We start from the raw sequence: 25,318 nt of genomic DNA on the forward strand, positions 1-25,318 counted from the left end.
TGCTTTGTTCATCAATTTCGAATATTAAGTTCAATTTTACAATTCTCGCAAGTTATTCAATGTTGTTTAGATTTTTTTTTAATAGTACCGAGTCCAGTGATAGATTAAACAAAGGATGTAAATTCGTAAATTATAGCTATTCTTCAATGGTAACAAAATGATTTTCTTAAAACAAATAAAAAAACAATATATGAAACAACTTCTGATGTTCTATCAATTTAACAATACTGTTTCATTATCAAGCTGACCATCTTCCTTTTCATCCCCGCCTTCTCGAGTCTTAGCAGTGGCAAGCCCTGATTCGATGTAACCTGCTTCTGCAGTTTACCGTGATTGTATCCAGCATTTCACTTCCGTTCCACTTCAATTTCTCAAGATGAAGGAAGACCAAGTTTCTGGACGATATTTTGACCAACTATGTCAGGGATGGTATCCCAAGAATTACCATCTGACTGAAAGCTGCCATTTTCGTTGTCACCCTCCAGTTCATTGCTATAGGCCATCACCATTACCATCTTTGTCTTTGCTAAGCTTTCCTGAATTACTCTGATCAGTACTGCGATTTTGATCGGATGAATCCTCTGAACTAGCCCCATCAGAAAGCATATCTACCGACGGAGAATGGTCATTAGAGTTTCTTCACCTTTAGAGTCCTCTGTAGTATTGTTTAGAAGTTCAATATTCTGAAGTGGGGCATCACTGAGTGATTTTATCTGTCCGAAAGCATACTCTACAAATTGACGTGCTGGCAAAGCTTCAAAGTCAACAAGATTTTTCACGACTGATTCGACTGCTTCAGAGTCAACAAAGATTTTCAGAACTGACTTAATTTCATTTCTTTGAAGGATCTCTCAATAAAACGGGAACCTCCACCACTTCTTTTCTTCTTCAACTTCCTCAAATCCCTTGTACTTAATCTGAAAATTTAAAATCGGTTAAGAAAAAGACCAAACTATTAGAGAGACTAATTTTTGCGTTTAGTACAAGCATGTGAATTAATGGAGCATCAGGCTGCATGATATCTTGTGCTTATTTGGATGTAAAAGGAGTATATTGTATTTTTGGAACTTAAGTTGATTCTTCTGTCAGCAAGATAATAATAGAGGATAAATTTATCAGCTACACAAATAAGCAAACATTCTCGGAGAAAAATAGCTTTGACAGCATAAACTAAACTGACCTCCAGTTGAATTTTCCCACCACCACCAATTTGATCAAAGGTTAATTAATAACCCAAAGCACACTCAACCACGATCAAGTGGTGTCGTCGTAGCACTTTAGGGTCGAATCCATAGAGACCAAGCGATGCACTATGAAACTATATAGATCGAGTATAGCTAAAGCAATAATAAAGATTGTTTCGCAAGTAACCGATCAAAGACAAAATTTAAATCAAAGTTTGTTAAATCAAGAGAAAGTATTGGGCGTGGAGAATCAATTAGGAGCTATGATCACGAAATTAGATGTTAAATTGGAAAAGCATTAATCAACCGTTCTTGAACTCAAATCTCGAAGGTATAACTAACCTACTGTCGCAACATTAGTTATCTATGCCTGGAATGGATTAAACTCTAAACCGTCGTTTGAATCTAAACAATCCTAGCAAGCAATAAGTTCAAGTTTGATTTGTTCACAAGGTGCCTTAACTTCAACTGTCATTGGCTAAGGATCACCTTGCTCACCTATGTTCTATTCAAGCAATTCAACAACACTTTTGATGCCTAGATGAATTAAACCTAAGATCTTAAACTAGGTGATCAATCAAGCTTAAGCATTAAGAACAACAATAAATGAAGAACACAAAAGATCAATCCCAAATCTAACTACCTAAGTTAGAGAATCATAAAAACCCCTTTTGAAACCCGAAACCCAACAGTAAAACTACTTAGACATTGAAATCAAAGTTCAGCAAATCAAAGATGAAGAAAACATGTTTGAATTGCAAAGAGAAAATAAAAGGGTTCAGAATTCTTCTCCAAAAGGTTAGAAAGGATAGGAGATCTTCTCCCAAAGCTTACAACTCTCAAAAGATGCGTAGAATAAAAGTTGTCTTTTTTAGAGGTCGAGCCTCGTGCTTAAATAGTAAAATAAAACCCTAAAAGTCGGTTTAAAACGAAAAAAGAAAAGTTGCGCCGGGCTCGCGATCGGTCGATCCGAATGTAGATCAGCCGATCCGGAATATTTTTCTGCTCTCACACCATCTGCTTGCTAGTCCGATCAGTCTTCAACCAATCTAGCTTCAGATGCATATTTTCGTCTCCAAAGCGCTCAGATTCCTTCCAAAGTCACCTAAAACCTGTAAAGACTCACACAAGACTAAAAAGACTCTAAAAGCACACTAGGACCTAACAAAAGACTCAAAACAAGTGTGAAAACCAAGATTAAAATCCTATAAAATACAGGCACATCACAATTCCATCTAGTTCTACTTAGGACCTCGTGCAAGTTCCCTTGGAAGCAAAAAAACAAATAAGAAATAAGAAACTAGAGTAATTCGGAGGCTCTTCTGCAGCACACAAGTAATTTGCGATATCGGCATACCATGGTGAATCATTACTTATTTGTTGAAGAACCTTGACATCGGCCTTCTCCTAGTAGCAATCCAGGAAAGCTGCGACCACATACACATTTCCTCAGGTAGTCGGTCATCTATGGGGATCTCTTCATCAATTTTTAGCCTAGAAAGGTGGTCTGCAACGCCATTCTCCACCCCTTTCTTGTCATGTATCTCAAGGTCGAACTCCTGCAGAAGAAGGATCCACCGCAACAGCCTCGGTTTAGCATCTTTTTATGTCAACAAGTAACGTAGTGCGGCGTGATCGGTGTGCACAATGACCTTGGATCCGACCAGATAGGACCTGAATTTTTCAAAGGCAAAGACTATGGCGAGTAGTTCTTTTTCGGTTGTGACGTACCTTGTCTGCGTCCCATCGAGTGTCCTGCTAGTGTAGTAAACAACATGTAGCTTACCATCCTTGCGTTGTCCAAGAACTGCTCCAACAGCGAAATCGCTTGCATCGCACATAACTTCAAATGGCAGGTCCCAATCGGGTGGCTGGACTATTGGAGCCGATATTAGGGCTTTCTTGATTGTTAGAAAGACCTCCAAACAGTCTGCAGTGAACTCAAAGGAAATATCCTTGCATAGCAACTGGGTGAGCGGTCTGGCTATCTTGGAGAAATCTTTTATGAACCTTCGATAAAAACCAGCATGACCAAGGAAACTGCGTATATCTTTAACGGTTTTTGGAGGTTGTAGACTGGACATCACCTCTATCTTGGCTTTGTCGACTTCTATCCCTTTCTCAGAAATTCGGTTGCCCAGGACAATCCCATTGGTGACCATGAAATGGCATTTTTCCCAATTCAGGACAAGGTGTTTGTCCATACAACGTTGAAGAACCTTGTACAGGTTTGACAAACAGGAAGAGAAGGATGAGCCATACACCGAGAAGTCATCCATAAATACCTCCATAATATCCTCAATCAAGTCGGAGAAGATTGACATCATGCAGCGCTGGAAAGTGGTTGGGGCATTGCACAACCCAAAAGGCATCCGTCGGTAAGCGAATGTGCCATAAGGGCAGGTGAAGGTGGTCTTCTTTTGATCATCCGGGTGAATCGGAATTTGAAAGAAGCCGGAGTAACCATCCAGGAAGCAGTAGTAAGGGTGGTTTGCTAAATGCTCAAGCATTTGGTCAATGAATGGAAGAGGGAAGTGGTCCATCCTGGTGGCTGCATTGAGCTTGCGGTAGTCGATGCACATACGATGCCCCGTTACCGTCCTGGTGGGGATCAACTCGTTCTTCTCATTTGCAACTACTGTCACCCCTCCTTTCTTCGGCACTACATGGACCGGGCTTACCCACGTGCTGTCAGAGATTGGAAAAATAACTCCGGCTCCTAATAGTTTAAGGATCTCTTTCTTCACCACTTCCTTAAGGTTCGGATTTAGCCTCCTTTGATGTTCGATGGACGACTTAGACGGATCTTCAAGGTGAATCCGATGTGAGCATAACTCCGGTGATATACCTGAAATGTCATCTAAGGAATAGCCCAAAACCTTCCTATATTTTCTTAACTCGCAGAGCAAGAGTGCGGTTTCAACATTGTTCAAGTTAGAATTGATGATAACAGGATATGTGGAGTTAGGTCCAAGATAAGTGTACCTTAGCCCTTTAGGGAGTGGTTTTAGGTCCAACTTTGGAGCCTTAAGTTCGCTCCAATCCTCCTGATTCGATTTGGTCCCGGAGCAAGTTTCGAGATCAGCTGATCTCTCGCCTGGAATGGTCAATCCATCACCCTTATCGGTTGTTTCCACAGGAGGAGCTGGATCAGTCAGTCAGTTTCCGGATCTGTCAGTCCAGTTTGCAGATTGACGAATAGGACTTCATGTTTCAGAACTGCTGCAGCATCGAGTGTTCTGGCTAAGTTCTCAGTCTCCTCAGACAGATATCCCAGTTCTGGTTCCTTCTTTGTCAATGCGACAGCCAGATGATCGCTTGTACACACTTCATCGTAGATCTCATCAGCTATTTCGCCTATTGTATCAACCCAGAAGGTTTGACCATCGATTGTAGGTTTCTTAGCTGATTTCTCGAGGTTGAATCTCAGAATCAAATCATCCATGTGCAAATCGATCTTTCCTTCTTTGACGTTTATCATTGCACCAACCGTGGCTAAGAAAGGTCTTCCAAGTAGAATGGGTTCTTGGGATTCCTCATCAAGTTTCAAAACAATGAAGTCGGTGGATATATAGCAGTTCCCAATCTGCACTGGCAGGTTCTCCAACACTCCTTCTGGATGTCGAGTTGAGCGATCTGCAAGGACGAGGGTGACTTGGGTCGGCTTGAAGGTGTAGAGACCAAGTCGCGTCGCAACGCTGAGTGGCATAAGGCTCACGCTCGCTCCTAGATCGCAGAGACATTTGCCGAATTTGAGATCTCCTATCGTGCAAGGCAGAGTAAACGGTCCTGGATCTCCACACTTTTTTGGCATTCGGTTTTGGAGCATTGAACTGCATTCTTGAGTGAGGTACATCACTCCTTTCTCCAGACTGAGCCTTTCGGTGAGAATCTCTTTCACGTACTTCTTGAGAGATGGAACCATCCTTACTGCTTCGATGAAAGGGAGTCTAACCTGAAGCTCTCCTACCACTGATTTCAGCTTCTCATATTCTCGCTCTTGTATCTTGGTCTTGCGACGAGTAAGGAAAGGCAGTTTGGGTGTATAAGGTTGTTGGGGTCTGCTAGGCTGCTCACCTTCAGAAATAGTTGAACAAGGGATAACAACATCATCAGAAGCGTGGTTTGGAATTTCATCAGAGTTGTTTTCCGGATTTTGTTTTTTGGATTGGCCAGTCTTGCTATTGGATCGGTCATTCCCTTCTTTTTGTTGTGGTTTCGTAAGCTCCATGCCGCTTCGAAGGGTGATGTCGTTCACATACTCTTTCGGATTAGCCTCATTTTTCCCTCGAAGTGTCCCTGGGGGTGCCTTGAATCTTGCTGCGGACTGTGCCACTTGATTCTCCAACACTCTCATGTGGGAGTTTAACGACTCGATTCTCCCATTCAGCTCAGAATATATTTTGTCGATCTTGACATTCACCTCAGTGGCGTTTTTCTTCTGATTATCCATCAATGCATGCATCATCTGTTCTAGTTTGCTCTCCTGCGGGGCTGCGGCTTGCGGTGCATTTGCTTGATAACCTTGTGAGAAGTTGTTGACTTGGGGTTTCTGCTGAAAATTCGATCCTCGAAAGCATGTTCCCTTGTTCTGGAAACCCTGTGCGAAATTGCTCTGCTGAGGTCGCGGTGGGTAGACCTGATCCTGGGGATTCTCGACATTGTTCTATAGGACAGGTTAGGATGATTCCTAAAATTCTGGTTAAAACCTCGATTCTGAAAATTTTCCTGCCCTCCTATATAGTTCATCTCCTCTGTACCCTCTTGGTATGTCTCAGCACCGAAGTCTGCATATCCCCCAGCCTGTTCCTCGCACAGGTTGACACTTTGGTGATCCCTTTTCAGTAGGAGATTCACCTTGGCTGTGAGATCCTTAATAGCATCAGTCTCGACAGCATTGACCCGAACCATACGGTCATAGTCTATGCCGTGATTGCTATTGCTTACCGTAAGGTTTTCTATCAGTGCATTGGCCTCGTTTGCGGTGTTGGTGGAGAAATCCCCTTTGCTGGCTGTGTCTAGGGCCATCTGGTACTTCTGTTCGATGCCTCCATAGAAGATGTTCATCAGGTTTTCTTGGGTGTAACCATGGTGAGGACAGTCCTGAAGATACTCCTTGAATCTTTCCCAAGCTTCACAAAATGACTCCATGCCTTCTTGTGAGAATGTAGTGATCTTGCTTCGCAGTTTGGCTAAGCGTGACTTGGTATAGAAGTGATTCAGGAAAGCTGCTCTACATTGTGCCCAAGTGGTGAGTGATCCAGCATCCAACAGGTTCAGCCATCTAAGGGCCTTGTCCGCCAAGGAGAACTGGAACAGAGTCAGCATTAGATAGTCGTAGGGGACACTATTGGACCTCGTCGTACTGGTCAGCCTTTCAAAAGCCTCAATGTGATCTAGAGGACTCTCTGATGGCAACCCGTAGAACACGCGGTTCTGAACCAGATTGATCAGACTATGCTTAATCTCATAGTCTTGTCTTGCAGGAGCAGGAGGTTGAATCGCAGATCGATTCGCAAACAGCCTATTTTGAGCATCTTCATCCCTCAAGGTGGCTTGCCTCGCAGGCGGATTGGGTACAACTTGCTCTTGCGGGTTCTGCCTCTGCTGTTGTTGGACGATACCCAGCTGAGGGTTGGGCGGATTAGCCCCGGTATTTTTTCCGTCAGCCATAGGGTTGGCCTGGGCTCTTGTTTTCCGGTTTTCGCGTTCGAGCTGTGCTAACTCCTTGTTTCCAAGTATTTGCAAGTCAGGTTTCTTGTTGCTCCTCGTATGCATACACCTGAAACAAAAAAAAAAAGATAGGATGCAAGAACGAATTAGTGAATAGAAATAAAACAAACTTTAGACTAGACGTGAATCTAAAATTTCACAGGCAACATTTTGGTCCCCGGCAACGGCGCCAAATTGATCAAAGGTCAATTAATAACCCAAAGCACACTCAACCACGATCAAGTGGTGTCGTCGTAGCACTTAAGGGTCGAATCCACAGAGACCAAGCGATGCACTATGAAACTATATAGATCGAGTATAGCTAAAGCAATAATAAAGATTGTTTCGCAAGTAACCGATCAAAGACAGAATTTAAATCAAAGTTTGTTAAATCAAGAGAAAGTATTGGGCGTGGGGAATCAATTAGGAGCTATGATCACAAAATTAGATGTTAAATTGGGAAAGCATTAATCAACCGTTCTTGAACTCAAATCTCGAAGGTATAACTAACCTACTGTCGCAACATTAGTTATCTATGCATGGAATGGATTAAACTCTAAACCGTCGTTTGAATCTAAACAATCCTAGCAAGCAATAAGTTTAAGTTTGATTTGTTCACAAGGTGCCTTAACTTCAACTGTCGTTGGCTAAGGATCACCTTGCTCACCTATGTTCTATTCAAGCAATTCAACAACACTTTTGATGCCTAGATGAATTAAACCTAAGATCTTAAACTAGGTGATCAATCTAGCTTAAGCATTAAAAACAACAATAGATGAAGAACACAAAAGATCAATCCCAAATCTAACTACCTAAGTTAGAGAATCATAAAAACCCCTTTTGAAACCCGAAACCCAACAGTAAAACTACTCAGACATTGAAATCAAAGTTCAGCAAATCAAAGATGAAAGAAAACATGTTTGAATTGCAAAGAGAAAATAAAAGGATTCAGAATTCTTCTCCAAAGGGTTAGAAAGGATAAGAGATCTTCTCCCAAAGCTTACAAGTCTCAAAAGCTGCGTAGAATAAAAGTTGTCTTTTTTAGAGGTCGAGCCTCGTGCTTAAATAGTAAAATAAAACCCTAAAAGTCGGTTTAAAACGAAAAAAGAAAAGTTGCGCCGGGCTCGCGATCGGTCGATCCGAATCTAGATCAGCCGATCCATAATATTTTTCTGCTCTCACACCATCTGTTTGCTAGCCCGATCAGTCTTCAACCAATCTAGCTCCAGATGCATATTTTCGTCCCCAAAGCGCTCAGATTCCTTCGAAAGTCACTTAGAACCTGTAAAGACTCACACAAGACTAAAAAGACTCTAAAAGCACACTAGGACCTAACAAAAGATTCAAAACAAGTGTGAAAACCAAGATTAAAATCCTATAAAATACAGACACATCACAATTCCATCTAGTTCTACTTAGGACCTCGTGCAAGTTCCCTTGGAAGCAAAAAAACAAATAAGAAATAAGAAACTAGAGACAAAATCCGTAAGTTAGGCCTTCAGTAGACTCATCAGATGTATCACAACTTGCGTTAACTAATCCACATTTCCACAGTTGATTGTTCTAGTCAGAACATATCTCCAGATTCTCATTGCCTAGGAAACAAGAAGCATTTTATAGCAAAACGTTCTTTTTTGTTAGTGTATAAGTTTTCAGTTTGATCAAGTCTAAAGTACTACATCGTGTCATAATCCTAGTTTTTGTTTCTGGGTTCTCCAACAGGGTCACGAAGAACTTGCTGATTTAGAAAACTCCAACAACAACACAGACTTTCTTTCCTATGTTTAACTCAAACTTAATAAATTAAGTAAATGTCAAAATTTAATGGGTGAACTAATTCTCACCATCACAAATGTCTTCCAGGTTGATTTCAGAATTCTCCATCCGTTTATGAGTGGGGTAACAAGTTTTGCATTCCAAGCTGCAATCTGAAGCTCATTAAAAAATATTTGGGAAGTCAAAGCAAGGGTCTATATAATATAAGGTATTTGTACAGTTACTTTCAGGTTGACCAGGACACAATACCTGAAACACTATTCTACCTGTATCTGAGGCAGCTTGATATTAAAAACAAAGTCTTCGTTCTATTTTGGCTCTTTAGTCCTGCCAATAAAGTACACTGTTAATCACCAAGCTAATTTATACCAGTAACGGAGGATCTGATATTTAACAATCAATAAAACATATAAATTTCAAAGGCTCCTAACTTTTAGACCAAAAAAAGAAAAAAAACCTAAGCAGCTGAGGGTTATGACACTAGTACAAGTTCAAAAGTAAAATTTAAGTTTTCCAGGAAATCATGAAATGATGGGTTTAAGAAGCAAAGCTAAATTTGCATAACCTATGTAACTAGAAACTCGGACTGAATAAGACTGCATCTGAACACTTCCACTATGATCAGGCCAAGATTGTGTAATGTATCTAGTTAAAGTAAGTTCAGAAATCTTGCTAATACATGAGATCCTCCAAAGTGAAAATTCAGTAAAGAAAAAGAGAATTGACTTGCCCCCATATGGTTTTGCTTTTAGCAACCTGACCATCCAAGTCCATCACCACATAAGGATCACTCGTTCCCTGAAAAGCAAAAACCAATAATAACAACTTCAGTAGAGGTAAAAAAGAACAAACAATACACATGGTACTAAGTTCATTGCTTCATAAAACGTAAAAAAACACACACCCATGGATCCAAGGCAGGAAAATCAATTGTCCATCATTCATACACCTCCCTTACAAATGACCTAAAACAAGTACAATTCCAGCTCTTACAATATCTAAAAAACTCTTAAAAGCAACAAAATCTCAAAAACCAAAAGAGAGCTTCACATACTCAGAAAGGTAAAGAGTATTACAACCAGCCGCATTAACCTCTCGTTTCCCTATTTTTTCCTAAGACAATCGAACAAAACAAAAATCATAAACAGGTCAAATCATCCTCAGAGTAGGAGGAGCAAAGTTTCGCCGGGAATTGAAGTTTTACCGGAGGTGAAGCGTAGGCTTCGAAGGCAAAACCAGCGAGGATTACAGCGAGATTGATGTCGAACGAAGGACGTTCCTCTTTCTCAGCGAAACTCACTTCCTTCTTCGTCTCCGATTGAGCGAAGCAACGGAGCGAATTAGCTTTAGCTCTGACTCTGAAACTTTCACGGAAACTGAATTTTCCGGGTAAGTGGCAGGTGCGGGGAGTGAAGATAGGAGGAGAGTAGCGAAGACGGTGTTTAGGACGGAGGAAGTGAACGGAGCAGTGTAATTGGAGAGACGTCATCGCTACAGAAAGAGGGATTCGAGAAATTTGGGGAAGAAGATGAAGAATTTGCTTGAGGATTTGCTTTCTTCTGGAGATTTCTTTGGAGCAGATTTGTCTTGTTGTACGATATTGAATCCATTAACGGTTTCATTTTACACTTGATTAAGATAGTGAAATTTTGATAATTAATAATTTCATTTATAAAAAAGAAAACAAGTAATATAATAGGTTAAGAGCATGGGCTACTAATAAAATAAAAATTATTTAAAATAGAGAAAATAATAAGTATGGCTAAAACTATATAAATATTACACATTAAGTGTTAGTAAAAATACAAACATCAAAATAAAAACCAAAAAATATTGTTTATGATAAAAATTATTATGGCAAAGACACAACCCTAAAAAAAAATTATATAATGAAGACTCTTCATTACATAATTTATATAATATTATAGGTTCTCATCAAATCTCACTTAAATAAATATATATGTAATTTTAAAACATATACAGAAAAAGAAACCAAAATTTTAAAACACATAATTAAGCAAATCAACTTAAATACACTTAAAGTAGTTAACTTTAAAAGATTAACTAAATAATACACTTAAATTAAATACTAATCAGTTGTAAAGTAGTTAACTTTAAAGATTTCTGTATATCTATAAAAAAAAAAATGGAAAAATATTGATTACACAATTCAAAACGAAAAGAAATTTTCCTTTTCCTTAGAATAAAAGGAAGCAACCCTAAAGGAGTTGTTTCTCCGCCTCTCTCTATATATATATAAAACTTTTCTATATCCCTTCTTCAGTTCCTCTTTTTCCCTAGACGTATTGGTTTCTCTCTGAACAAGCAACAATGGAGCCATCTTTTCCGAACCATCAGAGAGTATTAACAACAAGGTCACAGCTTGACGGAACGATCGATCTCTGTGATCAGGATCAACTGATCTCGTCTTTCCTTGAGATCGCTGTCGGTCAGACCACAGAAACCGCAAGGGGATTCTTACAGACATCAGGTTGGAACATTAATGTAGCCATCGACCTCTTTCTGATCACCAACAACAATAATTCTGATTCGTTCACGCATCACGATAGTCATGAAGTCGAGGACTGGACAACATCAGGAACGTATGATAGTTCATACTCTGATGAAGAATCAGACTCGGATGTGTCTTCCTCGTATTCTCCTCCTCCTTCATATATACTTCAAGAGGGTTCTTTTGAAGATGTGAAGTATTTTTCAAGTGAAAAGAATCGATGGTTGATAGTGAATCTCCAGTCCAGGACGGAGTTAGCTTCTCATACACTTAATGAAGATGTATGGTCAAACTACGTGATTGCTCAAGCAGTTCAGTCCAACTTCATCTTATGGCAGGTCAATAATGACACAGTCGAAGGTCAGAAAATCTCTAGTTTCTACAAGATCGAATCTGCTCCTCCTGTGGTGCTTGTAATCGATCCCATCACTGGCCAGAAGATGGGTATGTGGAGCGGCGTGATTGAATATGACAGTCTTTACGAGGAATTGATGAAGTTTACGGACGCTGGTCCTCACGAATACATTGCTTCTCTGATAAGGGACAGGCGGACGGAGACTACAGAGACCTGTTTGTCAAGCAACATCGCCTATGAAATACCTGCTCCTTCCTGGGGTGAAGAATTTGATGGAAAGGAGGATACTTGGTCATCAAGTAACAATAACAATCAAGTTGCGGATCCTTCTTTGGAGCAAGAATATGAAGATGGAGACGAGTGGGAGACTCGGTCGTCATGTAGCGACAACAGTGATGACTTCGTGCCTCCTTTTATTGGGGAAGAATATACAGAGTCTGATGAGGCTTGTTTAGAGTTCCCGGTTTTGACAGAAGAGCTAAAGGGAGACTGTGATCCAAGCGTTTTGTGTAGTCTGTGCATTCGATTTCCAGATGGGAGGAGAAAGCCGAGGAAGTTTCTGAAGAGCGAACCGATTCAGCTTCTTTGGTCTTTCTGTTATTCTCATATGGATGAATCTGAGAAAAAGGCTTTCAAGCTGGTCCAGGCGATTCCCGGTGCTTCCAAGACTCTAGATTATGGAGCTGACATCACGTTTGACCAATCTGGGCTCGCTAATTCGATGATCTCGGTTACTTTGGGATGAAGCTTTCAAGGTTTGAGTTTATCGGATATGGTTGCTGAGTTGTTCCTTCTTTAGTCTTTCTAAGTTCATTGTGAAGAAAAAATAACCTTTTTAGTTTTTAGTAATACATACATTCTTTTGTTTTGGTCATGTTCTACTATGCGACTTAAGCAACACATATCACTCTTCCAAATCACTTTAATGGCCCAACAAGTTAAGGTATATCTTGGCTTCAATTGCTAACTCACGTTAGTGTGATACTTCACATTCTGTTTAGAGCAAAATATCAATACGTGTAGTTTTTAGTATCTTAACACAATAATATTATAGATTCACCTAAACTTATTTCTTTTTCATGTTTGGGATTCAGAAGGATTTCATTTTATTAAAGACAAATGATTTTTTATTTATTTGATATGTTCTTTATGGTAGCATTCCGTTGATGAACCAAACTGTTATGTACCAACAATTTTTTTTTTTTTTATATATAACTTATATAAGATATTTTCTGGTGTTATCGTTTGGGTCACATAAATGAGAAAGAAATCCAAAAGGTTCATACGGATTTATGAACTCCTTTGATTAAGAATATTATGAAACTTGTGAATTTTTCTATACTGAATCATCCTTTCCCAAACTAAAGAAAGAACTAGAATACAAGAACTATGTATGTCATCTACCCATCTTACAATTGACAACCAAAATAACGCTTCTTTGCAATACCATGTTTGTTTAACAATAGAAATTGGTCATTACTTGGATTTTTTTCATTAGAGAGAACACTTTGAAATACCATGACAAACATATCAATCACAAAAAAATAAAAACAATTAAATTAAATAGTAAGAAAAAAACAAAAACAAAACATGTTGCTTGTAAAAGATTCTTATATGAGGCGAGTGATCTAATTCCGGCATCCTCTGGAGGCGAGTGGTGATATGATCATGAGACCATCAAAGACGACCCTTGAGTCTTGCTCAACATGAACGAAATCAAAGATCAACTCTTCCTACCAAACTGCTATTTGGGATGCATTCTTACCGCATCTAGAGCATATCTCGAAGTTGAATCAGTCCAATCAGAGTTTAGGTGAAGGAGTTATTCATTTTACAAATCAGGTGAACTCATGGCTACGCGACTTAGACCTACGAGCATTCAAAGGAGGATTCCGACCAAGCCAGAAGTACTCAAGCTATGAACAAAACTGTTCTGAAATCTTGATCCATCCTAGAACCACTGAGAATTGGAAGCACGTTAAAATCAGTTCATACTTGAAAGATATGGATATTTCAAGTCAATGGATCTGTCCTAGTTCCATTTTCGCGTCTGAGCCAAAGATCGTGTTACATAGACCAACTCAGAATCAATTTGGACACGAAATCAACTGTAGGATGTCAATGGATCTCTTATGTTTCCAACAACCTCAATAACACAAGATTTGGCCAACAAACCACAGAGTTACGTCCCATTTGCCAAAGGAGATGAATCTATTTCTTAACTTGATGAGTTTCAGGTCCAGTTGGTTTAAGAGCTTCCAGAATTATGTTTGGCAACCAGGAGTTGTTTTCTACTAAGCCCAAGATGAAGAAATGATACAGCCCATGTTGTTTCTCATCAGCAAATTGGATCAAGGAGTCAAAGAGAGTTAAAAAGATCAAGGAGGTATTTAATGGGCTAATACAAGAACTTATGGCAAAAGAGAGCATGGGAAATTATTTTGGGGATGATACCTATCAAGTCCAGCCCAGTTTGAGCCTAATTCAAGTCCAAGAAAGCCCAAAATAATCACTTTATTTTGTGGTCAAAGAGAAGTGACGAAAATTGGAGTTCAACTCACCTTGGGAAGGAAACCTTGGGAAGACAAAATTCAAGAGTTGAATCTTCATTCAACTATCTATCTTTATTGTTTTTAGTTTCAAGAATAATACTTGGCTTTGTTACCAAGTTTTCTTATCTTATATAAACTCATGTAAGAGTAAAGAAATAATCAACAATCCAACTTTTTATCAAAACTTTTTCTTTTTGAGAGTGATTCTCTTCTGTTCTTTGTGAACAAAACCGATTGCTTGGTGTGATTCCAACAATCAAAACCGACTACTTGGTGTGATTCAGATAGTCAAAACCCCGATCTCCTTGGTGCGAGGCTGAGAGATCCGATCTTTTTGGTGCGAGGCTGAAAGATCAAACCGGTATATCAAGAGTCTTTCCGCAACTCTTGTGCGACCATTCATTCCACCATCCTTATTCTTGAGGCTTCGTCGTATTTAGAATCAAGGTGTCTCTATCAACCAACTCGAAGGTGCCGAATCCTTGGGAGGATCATATCAAGTGGTCTAATTCTCTCTATGCAAATATGTTCTTCGTCCTGAATGTTGCTTCGCTCTACCCACAAAGAGACGACTTGGATAAGGATGTTCCTTGGATACTTTGGAGGCTCTGGAAGTCTCGTAATGAACTCATCTTCAAAGGAAAGGACTTTAATCCCCAAAATACAGTAGAGAAGGCATTAGAGGATGCTGAGGAATGGGATCAAAGGAAAAGGAATGAGCATGAGAAATTGACTAGTGGGCACCCTGTACCAAAGAGGACTGAGGATGCAAAGTGGAAGGTACCTCCAAGAGAATGGGTCAAATGCAATACTGATGGAGCTTGGAGGGGAGAAGATACATTGAGTGGTACGGGGTGGGTACTTCGTAATGACACAGGGGATGTTCTTTGGATGGGAGCGCAAGCCATTCGATGTGCATATTCGGCGATGGAAGTAGAGCTGGAAGCATTGTGGGGGGCAATACACTCAATGCTCCGTCTGAACTATACAAGGGTTATATTTGAATCAGATTCTTTGGGCCTGGTTAATTTGCTAAATAGTGAGGAGATTTGGCCTGCATTTGCTCCTTTGCTCTATGATATAAAAGGTTTGCTCTCTTCCTTCCAAGACTTCAAGATTCTGTATACCCCAAAAGTTTGTAATAGTGTGGCCGATCGAGTAGCAAGGGAATCTCTTTCTTTTGAGAACTATGATCCCAAGTTATACTCTATGATGCCTTCATGGATTAAGTATTTTGTAGTGAAAGATAAACAGAGTGTATTATGATTGGTGAATGAAAGTTAATGTTGAGCCAAAAAAAAAAAAAAAAAAAAAAAAAATCTTATATGAGATCATAAATCTCTGTGGACACGCTACAATTTTAACGTTTGTGGTTGTGGGGAATACTGGAATGGGGAGCTTCATAGTACAAACAAAATGAAAGGGGTCTTCTTAACATAATGATGAAACTTTGAGGGTCTAAATTCAATTTTCTCAGAACATTTTTGCCGTTTTGTTATACAAAAAATTGTACTGAACTGAATCCGCGACATGTTGGTGAGATCCAACGAATTATAAAATTATCAAAGAAGGGGCCAAAAAAAGAAAAAGGGGGTCGTGTGACCAGAGAGTCACATATTCATCGTGACGATTCTAAATTAAAAAAAAAAGTAATCGAATCATCATCATCATCTCTGTTTCCGAGGTAGAAGGAAAGATGCATCTGATTAATGCGGTGGCGGCGGCGAGGATGTTATCCGGACTCGGACAAGCCAACAGTAACGGCGGTGAAGCGATCCCGTTTGGATCGTTTGAGTGGATCACTTACGCCGGAATCTCTTGTTTCCTCGTTCTCTTCGCTGGAATCATGTCTGGGCTCACTTTGGGGCTTATGTCTCTTGGCCTTGTTGAGCTCGAGATTCTTCAGCGTAGTGGTACAGCTAACGAGAAGAAACAAGCCGGTAATGATGATTTGTTGTCCTTCTTCCTTCTTCTTTCTCGATTCAATTAATTTCTTCCTTATTTGGAATTTGATTTTCTGATTTTGCTTGAAATGATTTCAGCTGCGATTTTTCCGGTTGTTCAGAAACAGCATCAGCTATTAGTGACACTGCTTCTCTGTAATGCTATGGCAATGGAGGTAATCGTCTCTTAGCTTTTGATTCTACAGCTCTTGTGTGAGAATTGATTGATAGACTTAGTTTATGATTTGTGGAATACGTTGGCAGGGGCTACCTATATATTTGGATAAGTTATTCAATGAATACGTTGCGATTATTCTTTCCGTCACATTCGTTCTTGCTTTCGGTGAGGTATGTGTTTTTAGTTTTTGCTGAATCTAAGTTTATGGCTTGTCTATCAAGGATTTGAATGATTTTTTTTAATTCGCTGTTTAAGGTTATTCCTCAAGCGATATGCACCAGGTATGGACTCGCCGTTGGAGCAAATTTTGTCTGCCTTGTCCGCATTTTAATGACGCTATGCTACCCTATTGCTTTTCCCATTGGAAAGGTAAATTTTAAGAGTGTTTGGTCAAGAATGTTATTGTTGCCTGTGAAAGGTTGATCATCAAGTGTAAATTAATTTATCTTTCATTTGATTCTGTCTATCTGTGAGCAATTGATGGGTTTTTTCAGGAAATGTATTTTATATCTGTTCTTTTGGTTATTGTTATATGCTTGTTCTTGTTATATACAATGAGTTCCATGTTTCAATTTTTGCTTTCGGTTAACTTTTTTTTTAACGCTTATGGTTAGATCTTAGATTTGGTGCTGGGACACAATGACGCTTTATTTAGGCGGGCTCAGTTGAAAGCTCTTGTATCCATTCATAGCCAAGAGGTAGTAGAGACTGTGAAAATGCTGAATACTTTGTTTCCTTTCTCACAACCTTTTGGAATTTTGGATTACGAATTTGGTTACTTTGTTGCTCTGACTATGGTTTTAGGCTGGCAAGGGAGGTGAACTTACGCATGATGAGACCACAATCATTAGTGGAGCTCTAGATTTGACTGAGAAGGTATGTGCTTGACTTTTTAGAATTTCAGAATCATGGCTTGATCTGTGTAGAGATATTATTACAAGTAATTGATTCAAAAGTGGTATTTGATTGGACAGACTGCACAAGAAGCCATGACACCAATTGAATCGACCTTCTCCTTGGATGTAAATTCAAAGTTGGATTGGTGAGTTTTGGTTCTCATCTGTCTTACTTGCCTGAAAGATTTTACCTGTTGTCTCAGTCATTTCTGCAGCTATTTTCAGGTCATGTTCTACTTTGTATCTCATATTGCTTTCTTTGTAATTAATCTCTTAGGGAAGCTATGGGTAAGATTCTGGCACGAGGCCATAGCCGTGTTCCTGTCTACTCTGGTAATCCAAAAAATGTTATCGGACTTCTTTTGGTAATGTTATTGACTCTTATTTTGCATGGTTCAGTGCTTGTTTATCTCATACATTGACAAACTCTAATCAGGAAATTCTTCCTTCTTCTAGGTGAAGAGTCTACTTACAGTTCGCCCAGAAACAGAGACCCTTGTCAGTGCAGTTTGTATACGTCGAATTCCAAGGTATTGCCGTTACATGTTCCCTCTAGTCTTTTCCATTTTGTTTCGACAAGTATCTTTGTGTAAAATGAAGCTTCGCTTGTTGATGTTATAATGCTGCTACAATAGGGTTCCAGCTGATATGCCTCTGTATGATATACTCAATGAGTTTCAAAAGGGAAGTAGTCACATGGCTGCAGTTGTGAAGGTTAAGGGGAAAAACAGAGTTCCTCCTTCAACTTTGCTTGAAGAGAATACTGATGAAAGCAATGACTCCGATTTGACTGCACCTCTGTTACTAAAACGAGAAGGAAACCACGACAATGTCATTGTTACCATTGACAAGGCTAATGGACAATCGTTCTTTCCAAACAACGAGAGTGGACCACACGGGTTCTCACATACTTCGGAGGCTATAGAAGATGGCGAGGTAATAGGTATCATCACTTTGGAAGATGTGTTTGAAGAACTTTTGCAAGAAGAAATTGTGGATGAAACAGATGAATATGTTGACGTACATAAAAGGTTAGGCTAATATACTCTTAAGTCTATGGCATAATATTTTATGCAACAATGTTTGAGCCACTGAAAATTTTTCTCATTTGCAGGATCCGAGTAGCAGCAGCAGCGGCTGCCTCATCAATAGCGAGAGCTCCTTCAAGCCGGAAATTGCTGGCACAAAAGGGAACTGTGAGTTAGCAATCTTTTGTTCTTTGTTGTTTTGCTTTGTGCAGGAGAGAAAGTTAGAATTGTTGTAACTTGTATTTGCAGGGAGGACAAAATAAGCAAGGGCAGCCCATAAAAGGTTCAGGTCAGGAACAAGATAAACTGCTTGGAACTATTGCCGAGCCGATTCGAAGAAACAACTGATGTTGTGTCCTTGCTTTAGGAGCCAAAAGCTCTGTTGCGGTATAAAAAAACAAAAAAGGGAAAATAGAATAACTTAAAAGATCCAAAGTCTTCTGTTCCGTTGATAACTTATACATTATCCATCCTGTTTATTTTTATAGATAAAAAAAAAAAGTCAGCAGAAGCAATGGTTCGTCCCAAATTTTTGAAGATGTTTTGTTTCCTACGGATATATAATGTATTCTACAAAAAAAATACGTACAATTTGTAATGGACTGACTCCATAACTTAATTCTTTTTCGGTAGAATGCAGTAGCAATGAATAGCTAAGGTCAGTCTCACAGACTCTCGTGGGCGCTAATTTTGTAATACGAATAGTTTTGATACAATGCGTCAAAAAGATTCTCCATCCATTGTTAATTTTTGATATACAAAAAAAAAAAAAAAAAAATCTTCAACTTATTATTACAAAAATTCATCAATAGTTTTGTCAAATTATTTTACTAGACAAATAGATTTTCATCTTTTCATTGATTTCGTCGAATTAAGTTCGATGAACGTTAGATCTACTTTAGCCTAATCAACACAAAACTGAAAACTTATTGTTCGATAAAATAGGGAAATAAAAATTGGCCAAAACAAATAAATGAGAATTTTTTCCGATTGTTTTCTTTTCAAAAATAATGATATTAAAATCTATAAACCGTTTACGATGTAGATTAATCAACAAGACTTATATAGTAGAGGGGGGCCTATAGTAGAGTGGTTTATGCTAAAATTGTTCTGTTTTTTCCTTTTTGATAACATGCTAATATTGTTTATGTGTCATTATCCGAATTCAAACTCAACTATAAAATGTTGTTGGGAAAAAAACTTTTAGATGAAAGCACAGCCATACATTTGCAAAAAAAAATACAAGAAAATACCATTTAGAAAATAAGAGAAATAAAAGAAGCATTTAAAATATATGTGAATAATTCAGGATATTCTCTAAAGGTGTCAGTTTGTATATGGGCAAATGTCATGAAAACCCACTTTCTCCTAAAGTATTGTCACAAAAACCCACTTTCCACTCATGGTATACTTTTCCAAGTTTTTTGCTTATGTGTTCACTTTCCTTTTACATTTTTGCCCTTACTAACAAGTTACCTCTCTTTCTCTCCTTCTTTTCTCTCCTTTTCCCTTCTTTATTAACACTTTAACAAAGTAAAATATATTTATTTGTTATCATAAAATAAATTTTCTATTTATTTATATAAAATATGTTATGATTATATATTTTCTACATTTTAAGATACATATTGCTATATTTTTTATGAATTTTTAGATTATACGGTATCCATCAGTCATTGAACATTTGTTCAATTATAAGTGGATAATCAATTGCAGTATTGTTAATAGATAGTTACTTGTGTTTATTCATACAAAATATACATACATAAATTTGGTTAGATCTTTATCCATAGCATATTATCCATAACACAACATAGACCAAATAAGTACAAAACCCTTTAATTCTAAATTTTAAATCCTAGAACATAAACCCTTGAACCTAAAACCAAAACTATTCACTTTAAAAAAAAACAAAGTTTAGTGGATAGAAAAACTGTGGATAGGTCTCCATGGATTTACAAAGCATATCTAGACATTAAGCTGAAGAATAGCAGTTGAATGGTGGCTATGGATGTGATCATGTGGATATGTTTTTGTAGATACCAATGTAGACAGACCAAAGAATCATCATACAACATCCACACAATTAAATCCATAGACACCATGAGCTCCTTGCTTCATATTTTGTGTTGGTCCAGAAACATATACACTCATAAGTGGTTAATAAACAAAATAAAAATTAACAACATTGATTTATTTAGAACATTGAATATCAATCATGTGGATTAGTAGTTATGGATACTTATCTTATAATATCTTGCTCATTCTTTACATGAGCAGAAATTTGTCCAAGATAAATTAGCCACATAGATTTCTTTTAGCTAAATGTTTTTGTACTATTTGTATGAATAAACACAAGTAACTATCTATTAACAATACTGCAATTGATTATCCACTTATAATTGAACAAATGTTCAACGACTGATGGATACCGTATAATCTAAAAATTCATAAAAAATATAGCAATATGTATCTTAAAATGTAGAAAATATATAATCATAACATATTTTATATAAATAAATAGAAAATTTGTTTTATGATAAAAAATAAATATATTTGACTTTATTAAAGTGTTAACAACAAAAAAGAAGAGAAAAAGAGAGAAAAGAATGAGAGAAAGAGAGGTAAGTTGTTAGTAAGGGCAAAAATGTAAAAAGAAAGTGAACACATAAGCAAAAAACTTGGGAAGGTATACCATGAGTGGAAAGTGGGTTTTTGTGACACAACTCACACCCAAAGTAGGTTTTCATGACATTCACCCTTTGTATATATGCTAATTCCACCACCAAAAAAAAGAAAAGTAAAGGGGTCAATTTAAAACATGAGTAAATATTGGGGACTGGGAATAAAAAGAAGAAAAAAAAAAGAAAAATCAAAGTTTGCTGTTTATCCAATGAATTCAAAATTGTACAAAAACCCGACCCCATTAGGTCGCCGACGAGAGGTTACAAAATCAGAGAGGAGGAGAAAAATATCTAAATAAAGGCGTAGGAGATTGCATAACAACAGATAGAGACGAACGAAGAAGGTCTACAAAAGATGCATCCGATAAATGCGGTGGTTGCGGCGAGGATGTTGGCCGGAATCTCGCAATCTAACACCGTGGGAAGCGAAGCCATCCCATTCGGATCGCTGGAGTGGATCACTTACGCCGGAATCTCTTGTTTCCTCGTCCTCTTCGCCGGAATTATGTCTGGTCTCACTTTGGGTCTGATGTCTCTAGGTCTCGTCGAGCTCGAGATCCTCCAACGCAGTGGTACTCCAAAAGAGAAGAAACAATCAGGTAATTGATTTATTAAGGAATCGCTGCTAAGGTAGTTAGATTGAATCAATTGATTTGGATTTTGGTTTTTATTTTGGGTTTTTATTTCAGCTGCGATTTTTCCGGTTGTTCAGAAACAGCATCAGCTTTTGGTAACTCTGCTTCTGTTCAATGCTCTTGCTATGGAGGTAATCATCTTAACCTTTTAAGCTCGCTATGATGATGAAACTGAAACCAGGGTCTAAAGAGGATTTAAATTGTTGAATTTGCAGGGGCTTCCTATATACTTGGATAAGATATTCAATGAGTATGTTGCTATTATTCTATCCGTCACTTTCGTGCTCTTCGTCGGAGAGGTTTGTTTGATTTGCTCTCCTGCCTCCAAGGTTTTGCTAGGTTTATCTAGGCTTCCCACTGATTTTAACATTGTTTGTTTTCAGGTTATACCTCAAGCTATATGTACCAGGTATGGATTAGCAGTGGGAGCTAATTTGGTATGGCTTGTCCGTATCTTAATGGTTCTATCGTATCCGATATCTTTTCCTATTGCAAAGATGTTGGATTGGGTACTGGGACACGGTGACCCTTTATTTAGGAGAGCTCAGTTAAAAGCTCTTGTATCGATTCACGGTGAAGCTGCTGGCAAGGGAGGTGAACTTACACATGATGAGACCACGATCATTAGTGGAGCACTTGATTTGACTGAGAAGACTGCCCAAGAAGCTATGACGCCAATTGAATCAACTTTTTCCTTGGATATAAATTCAAAGTTGGATAGGTGAGTTTGGTTCTTAATTGTTTTAGTATCGTGAACCTTTTTCCTGTTTTCCCAATGTTCATCTATTGTTGCACACTTGCACCAGGTTATGTAGGTATTAGTATTTTGTTATTTGTATTTTTGATTTTGATACTGGAGTCAGTCAGCCGCAATCAGTTCAGTAACTATCTCTAGATGACATATCTGACTCCGTATCCCTTACTTTTTTGCTTGTGATTGATCTCCTAGGGAAGCTATGGATATGATTCAAGCACGAGGTCACAGCCGCGTTCCTGTCTACTCTGAGAATCCAAAAAATGTTGTCGGACTTCTCTTGGTAGGTGTTGTTGACCCTTTTCCGGTTTGCATGTTTCATTGGTAGCTTATGCAAACTCTAATCAGGAATTCTTCTGTATTCTAGGTGAAGAGTCTCCTTACAGTTCGCCCTGAGACAGGGACTCTTGTCAGTGCAGTTGGTATACGCCGAATTCCAAGGTCTTGCCTTTATTATTTTGCTTGCTATCTTTTCCATATTCCTTCCTTAAGCATCTCTGTGAACAACGATGTTCCTGTTGTGATAAATGATTAAACAGGGTTCCGGCTGATATGCCTCTGTATGATATACTGAATGAGTTTCAAAAAGGGAGCAGTCACATGGCTGCAGTTGTGAAGGTTAAGGGGAAAAGCAAAGGTCTTCCTCCGACTGTGCTTGAAGAAGCTGTGCTTGAAGAAAATAGTGGTAAATCCGAGTTGACTGCACCTCTGTTACTGAAGCGAGAAGGGAGCAACGACAATGTCATTGTACGCATCGACAAGGCTAGTGGGCAATCATTCATCAGCGATGCCGGCAGACAAGGGTTTTCGGATACTTCAGAGGAGATTGAAGATGGAGATGTAGTCGGTATCATCACATTGGAAGATGTGTTTGAAGAACTTCTGCAGGAGGAGATTGTGGATGAAACAGATGAGTATATAGACGTGCATAAAAGGATTCGGGTGGCGACTGTAGCAGCGGTGGCCATTTCATCCTTAGCGAGAGCACCTTCAGGCCGGAGGTTACTGGCCCAAAAGGGAACTGTAAGTAACACACCTCTTGCAAACGAAATGGTTAAGTGGAAAGATCTGTAGAGATAAGAACCAGTTTTTGTTTTTTGCAGGTACCAAAAACGCCGAAGGCATCTTCTACTTCTAATTCTAATTCTAAATAGGATGACAAACTGATCGCAACCATGACCGATGCTTTTCAAGGAAACAATTGATGATTCAGGTGGGTGCTGTTGATTTTTTGCTTGAGATGTGAGAAATAAATAAAGGCTTGAAAAGTAGATCAATTTGGAGCACCTTCTCTTTCACTGTTTAATGTATAATACGTACATGTCGATATAATATCTACAATTCTTTCAACTTTCTTTAACTCCGAGTTTATTCTTTTGTATATCCTTGCTAGATTATGCACTGCCCTACTATTAGTACTTACTCATGTTATTATTAAACCATATCTATTGCTCATGTGCAATTTCTTGGGGAGAAAGATTGTACCAGAAGTAGCAGACGTAGTAGGAACCCACTAAGCACTTCGTTAAATAAAATAAACTCAGTTCTAAAGGCTTTTGGGGGACCATAAAAGGCGGCTTAGGCACATGATGAAGAGAGAGTATTGGTCACCGGCGGTTTGGACAAAGGACTTAACGTAAGAATCCATAGAACAAAGTGAATGTTACTGTTTCAAGATATATTCTCATGAGATTCTCTTGTATCGTGCCAGAACATTGAGATTTGAGATGGCTGGAAGTAAATATAATTAACGTAGACACCAATCATGAGATTCTGTGTTTGGAACTCGTTAAACCAATTATCACTGATGAAAACCAGAAAGAAAAAAAATAGTTTATCCCTTAAAACCCCATTAAACCCAACTGTGGCTGCTAATACTCTCCACTTAACCTAACAAGCACCACTAAATCCTAGAGGTTGTTTGACAAGTTTAAATAGGGGACTGAACTAATCACCGGAACACCAAACTAAACAAGAAAACAGAGATGGATATAATTAGTATGAAAAAGAGAGAGAAAGCCAGGATGAAGAAGAAGACAAAGATGAAGAATTTGAAGGAGAATAAATTGCTTGTAAGCATCAAGGTGGCAGGGAGTACTGGACCCATCCGTTTTGTTGTCAATGAAGATGAAACAGTCACAAATGTTATAGATATTACTCTGAGATACTATGCTCGCCAAGGAAGACTTCCTATTTTCTCTTCTCATTTCACCTCTTCTTTCCTACTTTACACTCCTTACTCTCCTGATCAGCGTGAGATACAGTTCTTTGAGTCTTTCTTTTGCATTTAGATCTTACAAATGATGATTACAATATTTGAACATATAAACCTAAACGTTTAGGATATATTTTATGTATAAGTTAAAAGACCAAAACATAGGTAGTATGGTATCATTGTTATCTAAACGTTTCTCTAGTTGCTTGGAGGGATGAATTACGCCAAATCAGTATGATCAATGCTTGGTCTTAGGTTTAAAGAAAGCACACTACATTAACGGCATTGCTTTATATATATTGCAGCACTGAATCCATGCACAAGAATCGGGTCGACGTTGTCCATGAACTTCAAGATGTGTAAAAATCCAGAAGCTGTGAACCTTGAAGTTTCTTCGGACACAGCCGGAAAAATTAGTAGGATGTGGAAGGTGTGGCTGAAAAACTCTCTGGGCCTAATGCGCCCATTACTCAAACATAACTCCCATGGTTTTATTCGTTTTGCAATATTTACTGGTGACAACGGTCAATGACCATATATATGAAAAATCTTCTAAAGGAGGGTGCTTTCAATACACAACCTAAATCGTTATAAAGATACAAAAATGTAGACATTGTAAATCATCTCCTTTATGTATCATTCCAAATTTTATGATCAAGTTTTTGCTTAAAAAGAAAAAGCAAAAGTATACAAGTTTTAATCTCTAATGTATGCATGCTAGAATAAAACATATAAATATATATATATATATATATTCTTTACAAATAGGCGTGCCCGGCCCAAAAATTCTACAGACCCTGTGCTATTTTATTAAAAAAACCTAAATATATATACTATTTATAAAATTAAAAAAAATTAACATGTAAACAAATTTTTTGGACCCTTGGACCCTGG

General features: G+C 38.3%; 3 protein-coding genes, 1 non-coding gene and 1 pseudogene across 39 annotated transcripts; 4 read left to right on the forward strand and 1 right to left on the reverse strand.

Annotated features, from left to right (window-relative positions):
• Positions 1 to 100: 100 nt before the first annotated feature.
• LOC109124877 (uncharacterized) lies at positions 101 to 10,315 on the reverse strand. Of its 35 annotated transcripts, none has more exons than XR_015569009.1 (8): positions 9,877 to 10,271; positions 9,727 to 9,785; positions 9,577 to 9,637; positions 9,403 to 9,470; positions 8,922 to 8,999; positions 8,741 to 8,817; positions 4,170 to 6,966; positions 101 to 917 (listed from the first exon to the last, which is right to left on the reverse strand). XR_015569009.1 is itself a non-coding variant. In XM_087470174.1 (7 exons), the coding sequence occupies exon 7, from the start codon at positions 5,650 to 5,652 to the stop codon at positions 4,339 to 4,341; it is 1,314 nt and encodes a 437-aa protein (XP_087326300.1). In that variant the 5' UTR covers positions 5,653 to 6,966; positions 8,741 to 8,817; positions 8,939 to 8,999; positions 9,403 to 9,470; positions 9,577 to 9,637; positions 9,727 to 9,785; positions 9,877 to 10,315; the 3' UTR covers positions 1,920 to 4,338. The 35 variants fall into 35 exon arrangements, 10 of the variants coding, with proteins under 10 accessions (XP_087326300.1, XP_087326304.1, XP_087326299.1 ...); XR_015569010.1 differs by having other exon boundaries at positions 8,741 to 8,824; positions 8,939 to 8,999; positions 9,877 to 10,268; XM_087470174.1 differs by lacking the exon at positions 101 to 917 and having other exon boundaries at positions 1,920 to 6,966; positions 8,939 to 8,999; positions 9,877 to 10,315.
• Positions 6,268 to 6,374, forward strand: LOC147936120 (small nucleolar RNA R71). The gene has a single exon (XR_015569788.1). It is a non-coding gene; the product is annotated as a small nucleolar RNA R71 (small nucleolar RNA).
• A 628-nt stretch (positions 10,316 to 10,943) lies between the features above and the next one.
• Positions 10,944 to 12,402, forward strand: LOC104720397 (plant UBX domain-containing protein 16 pseudogene; annotated as a pseudogene).
• A 3,127-nt stretch (positions 12,403 to 15,529) lies between these two features.
• LOC104719027 (DUF21 domain-containing protein At4g14240) lies at positions 15,530 to 18,766 on the forward strand. Of its 2 annotated transcripts, none has more exons than XM_010436868.3 (12): positions 15,530 to 16,031; positions 16,134 to 16,210; positions 16,299 to 16,382; positions 16,468 to 16,581; positions 16,827 to 16,910; positions 17,017 to 17,088; positions 17,187 to 17,254; positions 17,386 to 17,473; positions 17,565 to 17,638; positions 17,744 to 18,139; positions 18,223 to 18,304; positions 18,386 to 18,766. In XM_010436868.3, the coding sequence occupies exons 1-12, from the start codon at positions 15,788 to 15,790 to the stop codon at positions 18,482 to 18,484; spliced, it is 1,482 nt and encodes a 493-aa protein (XP_010435170.1). In that variant the 5' UTR covers positions 15,530 to 15,787; the 3' UTR covers positions 18,485 to 18,766. The 2 variants fall into 2 exon arrangements, with proteins under 2 accessions (XP_010435170.1, XP_010435168.1); XM_010436866.3 differs by having other exon boundaries at positions 15,578 to 16,031; positions 17,169 to 17,254.
• Positions 18,767 to 21,010: 2,244 nt separating this feature from the next.
• On the forward strand, positions 21,011 to 23,590 carry LOC104719028 (DUF21 domain-containing protein At4g14230). The gene is made up of 8 exons (XM_010436870.3): positions 21,011 to 21,419; positions 21,510 to 21,586; positions 21,671 to 21,754; positions 21,839 to 22,176; positions 22,405 to 22,492; positions 22,577 to 22,650; positions 22,749 to 23,232; positions 23,313 to 23,590. Exons 1-8 carry the CDS (start codon positions 21,176 to 21,178, stop codon positions 23,361 to 23,363), a joined length of 1,440 nt encoding a protein of 479 aa, XP_010435172.1. The 5' UTR covers positions 21,011 to 21,175; the 3' UTR covers positions 23,364 to 23,590.
• The last annotated feature ends 1,728 nt before the right edge of the window (positions 23,591 to 25,318 follow it).

This window comes from Camelina sativa, chromosome 10 (genome assembly GCF_030686135.1).
Source record: "Camelina sativa cultivar CO46 ecotype springtype chromosome 10, ASM3068613v1".
Lineage (NCBI taxonomy): Eukaryota > Viridiplantae > Streptophyta > Magnoliopsida > Brassicales > Brassicaceae > Camelina > Camelina sativa.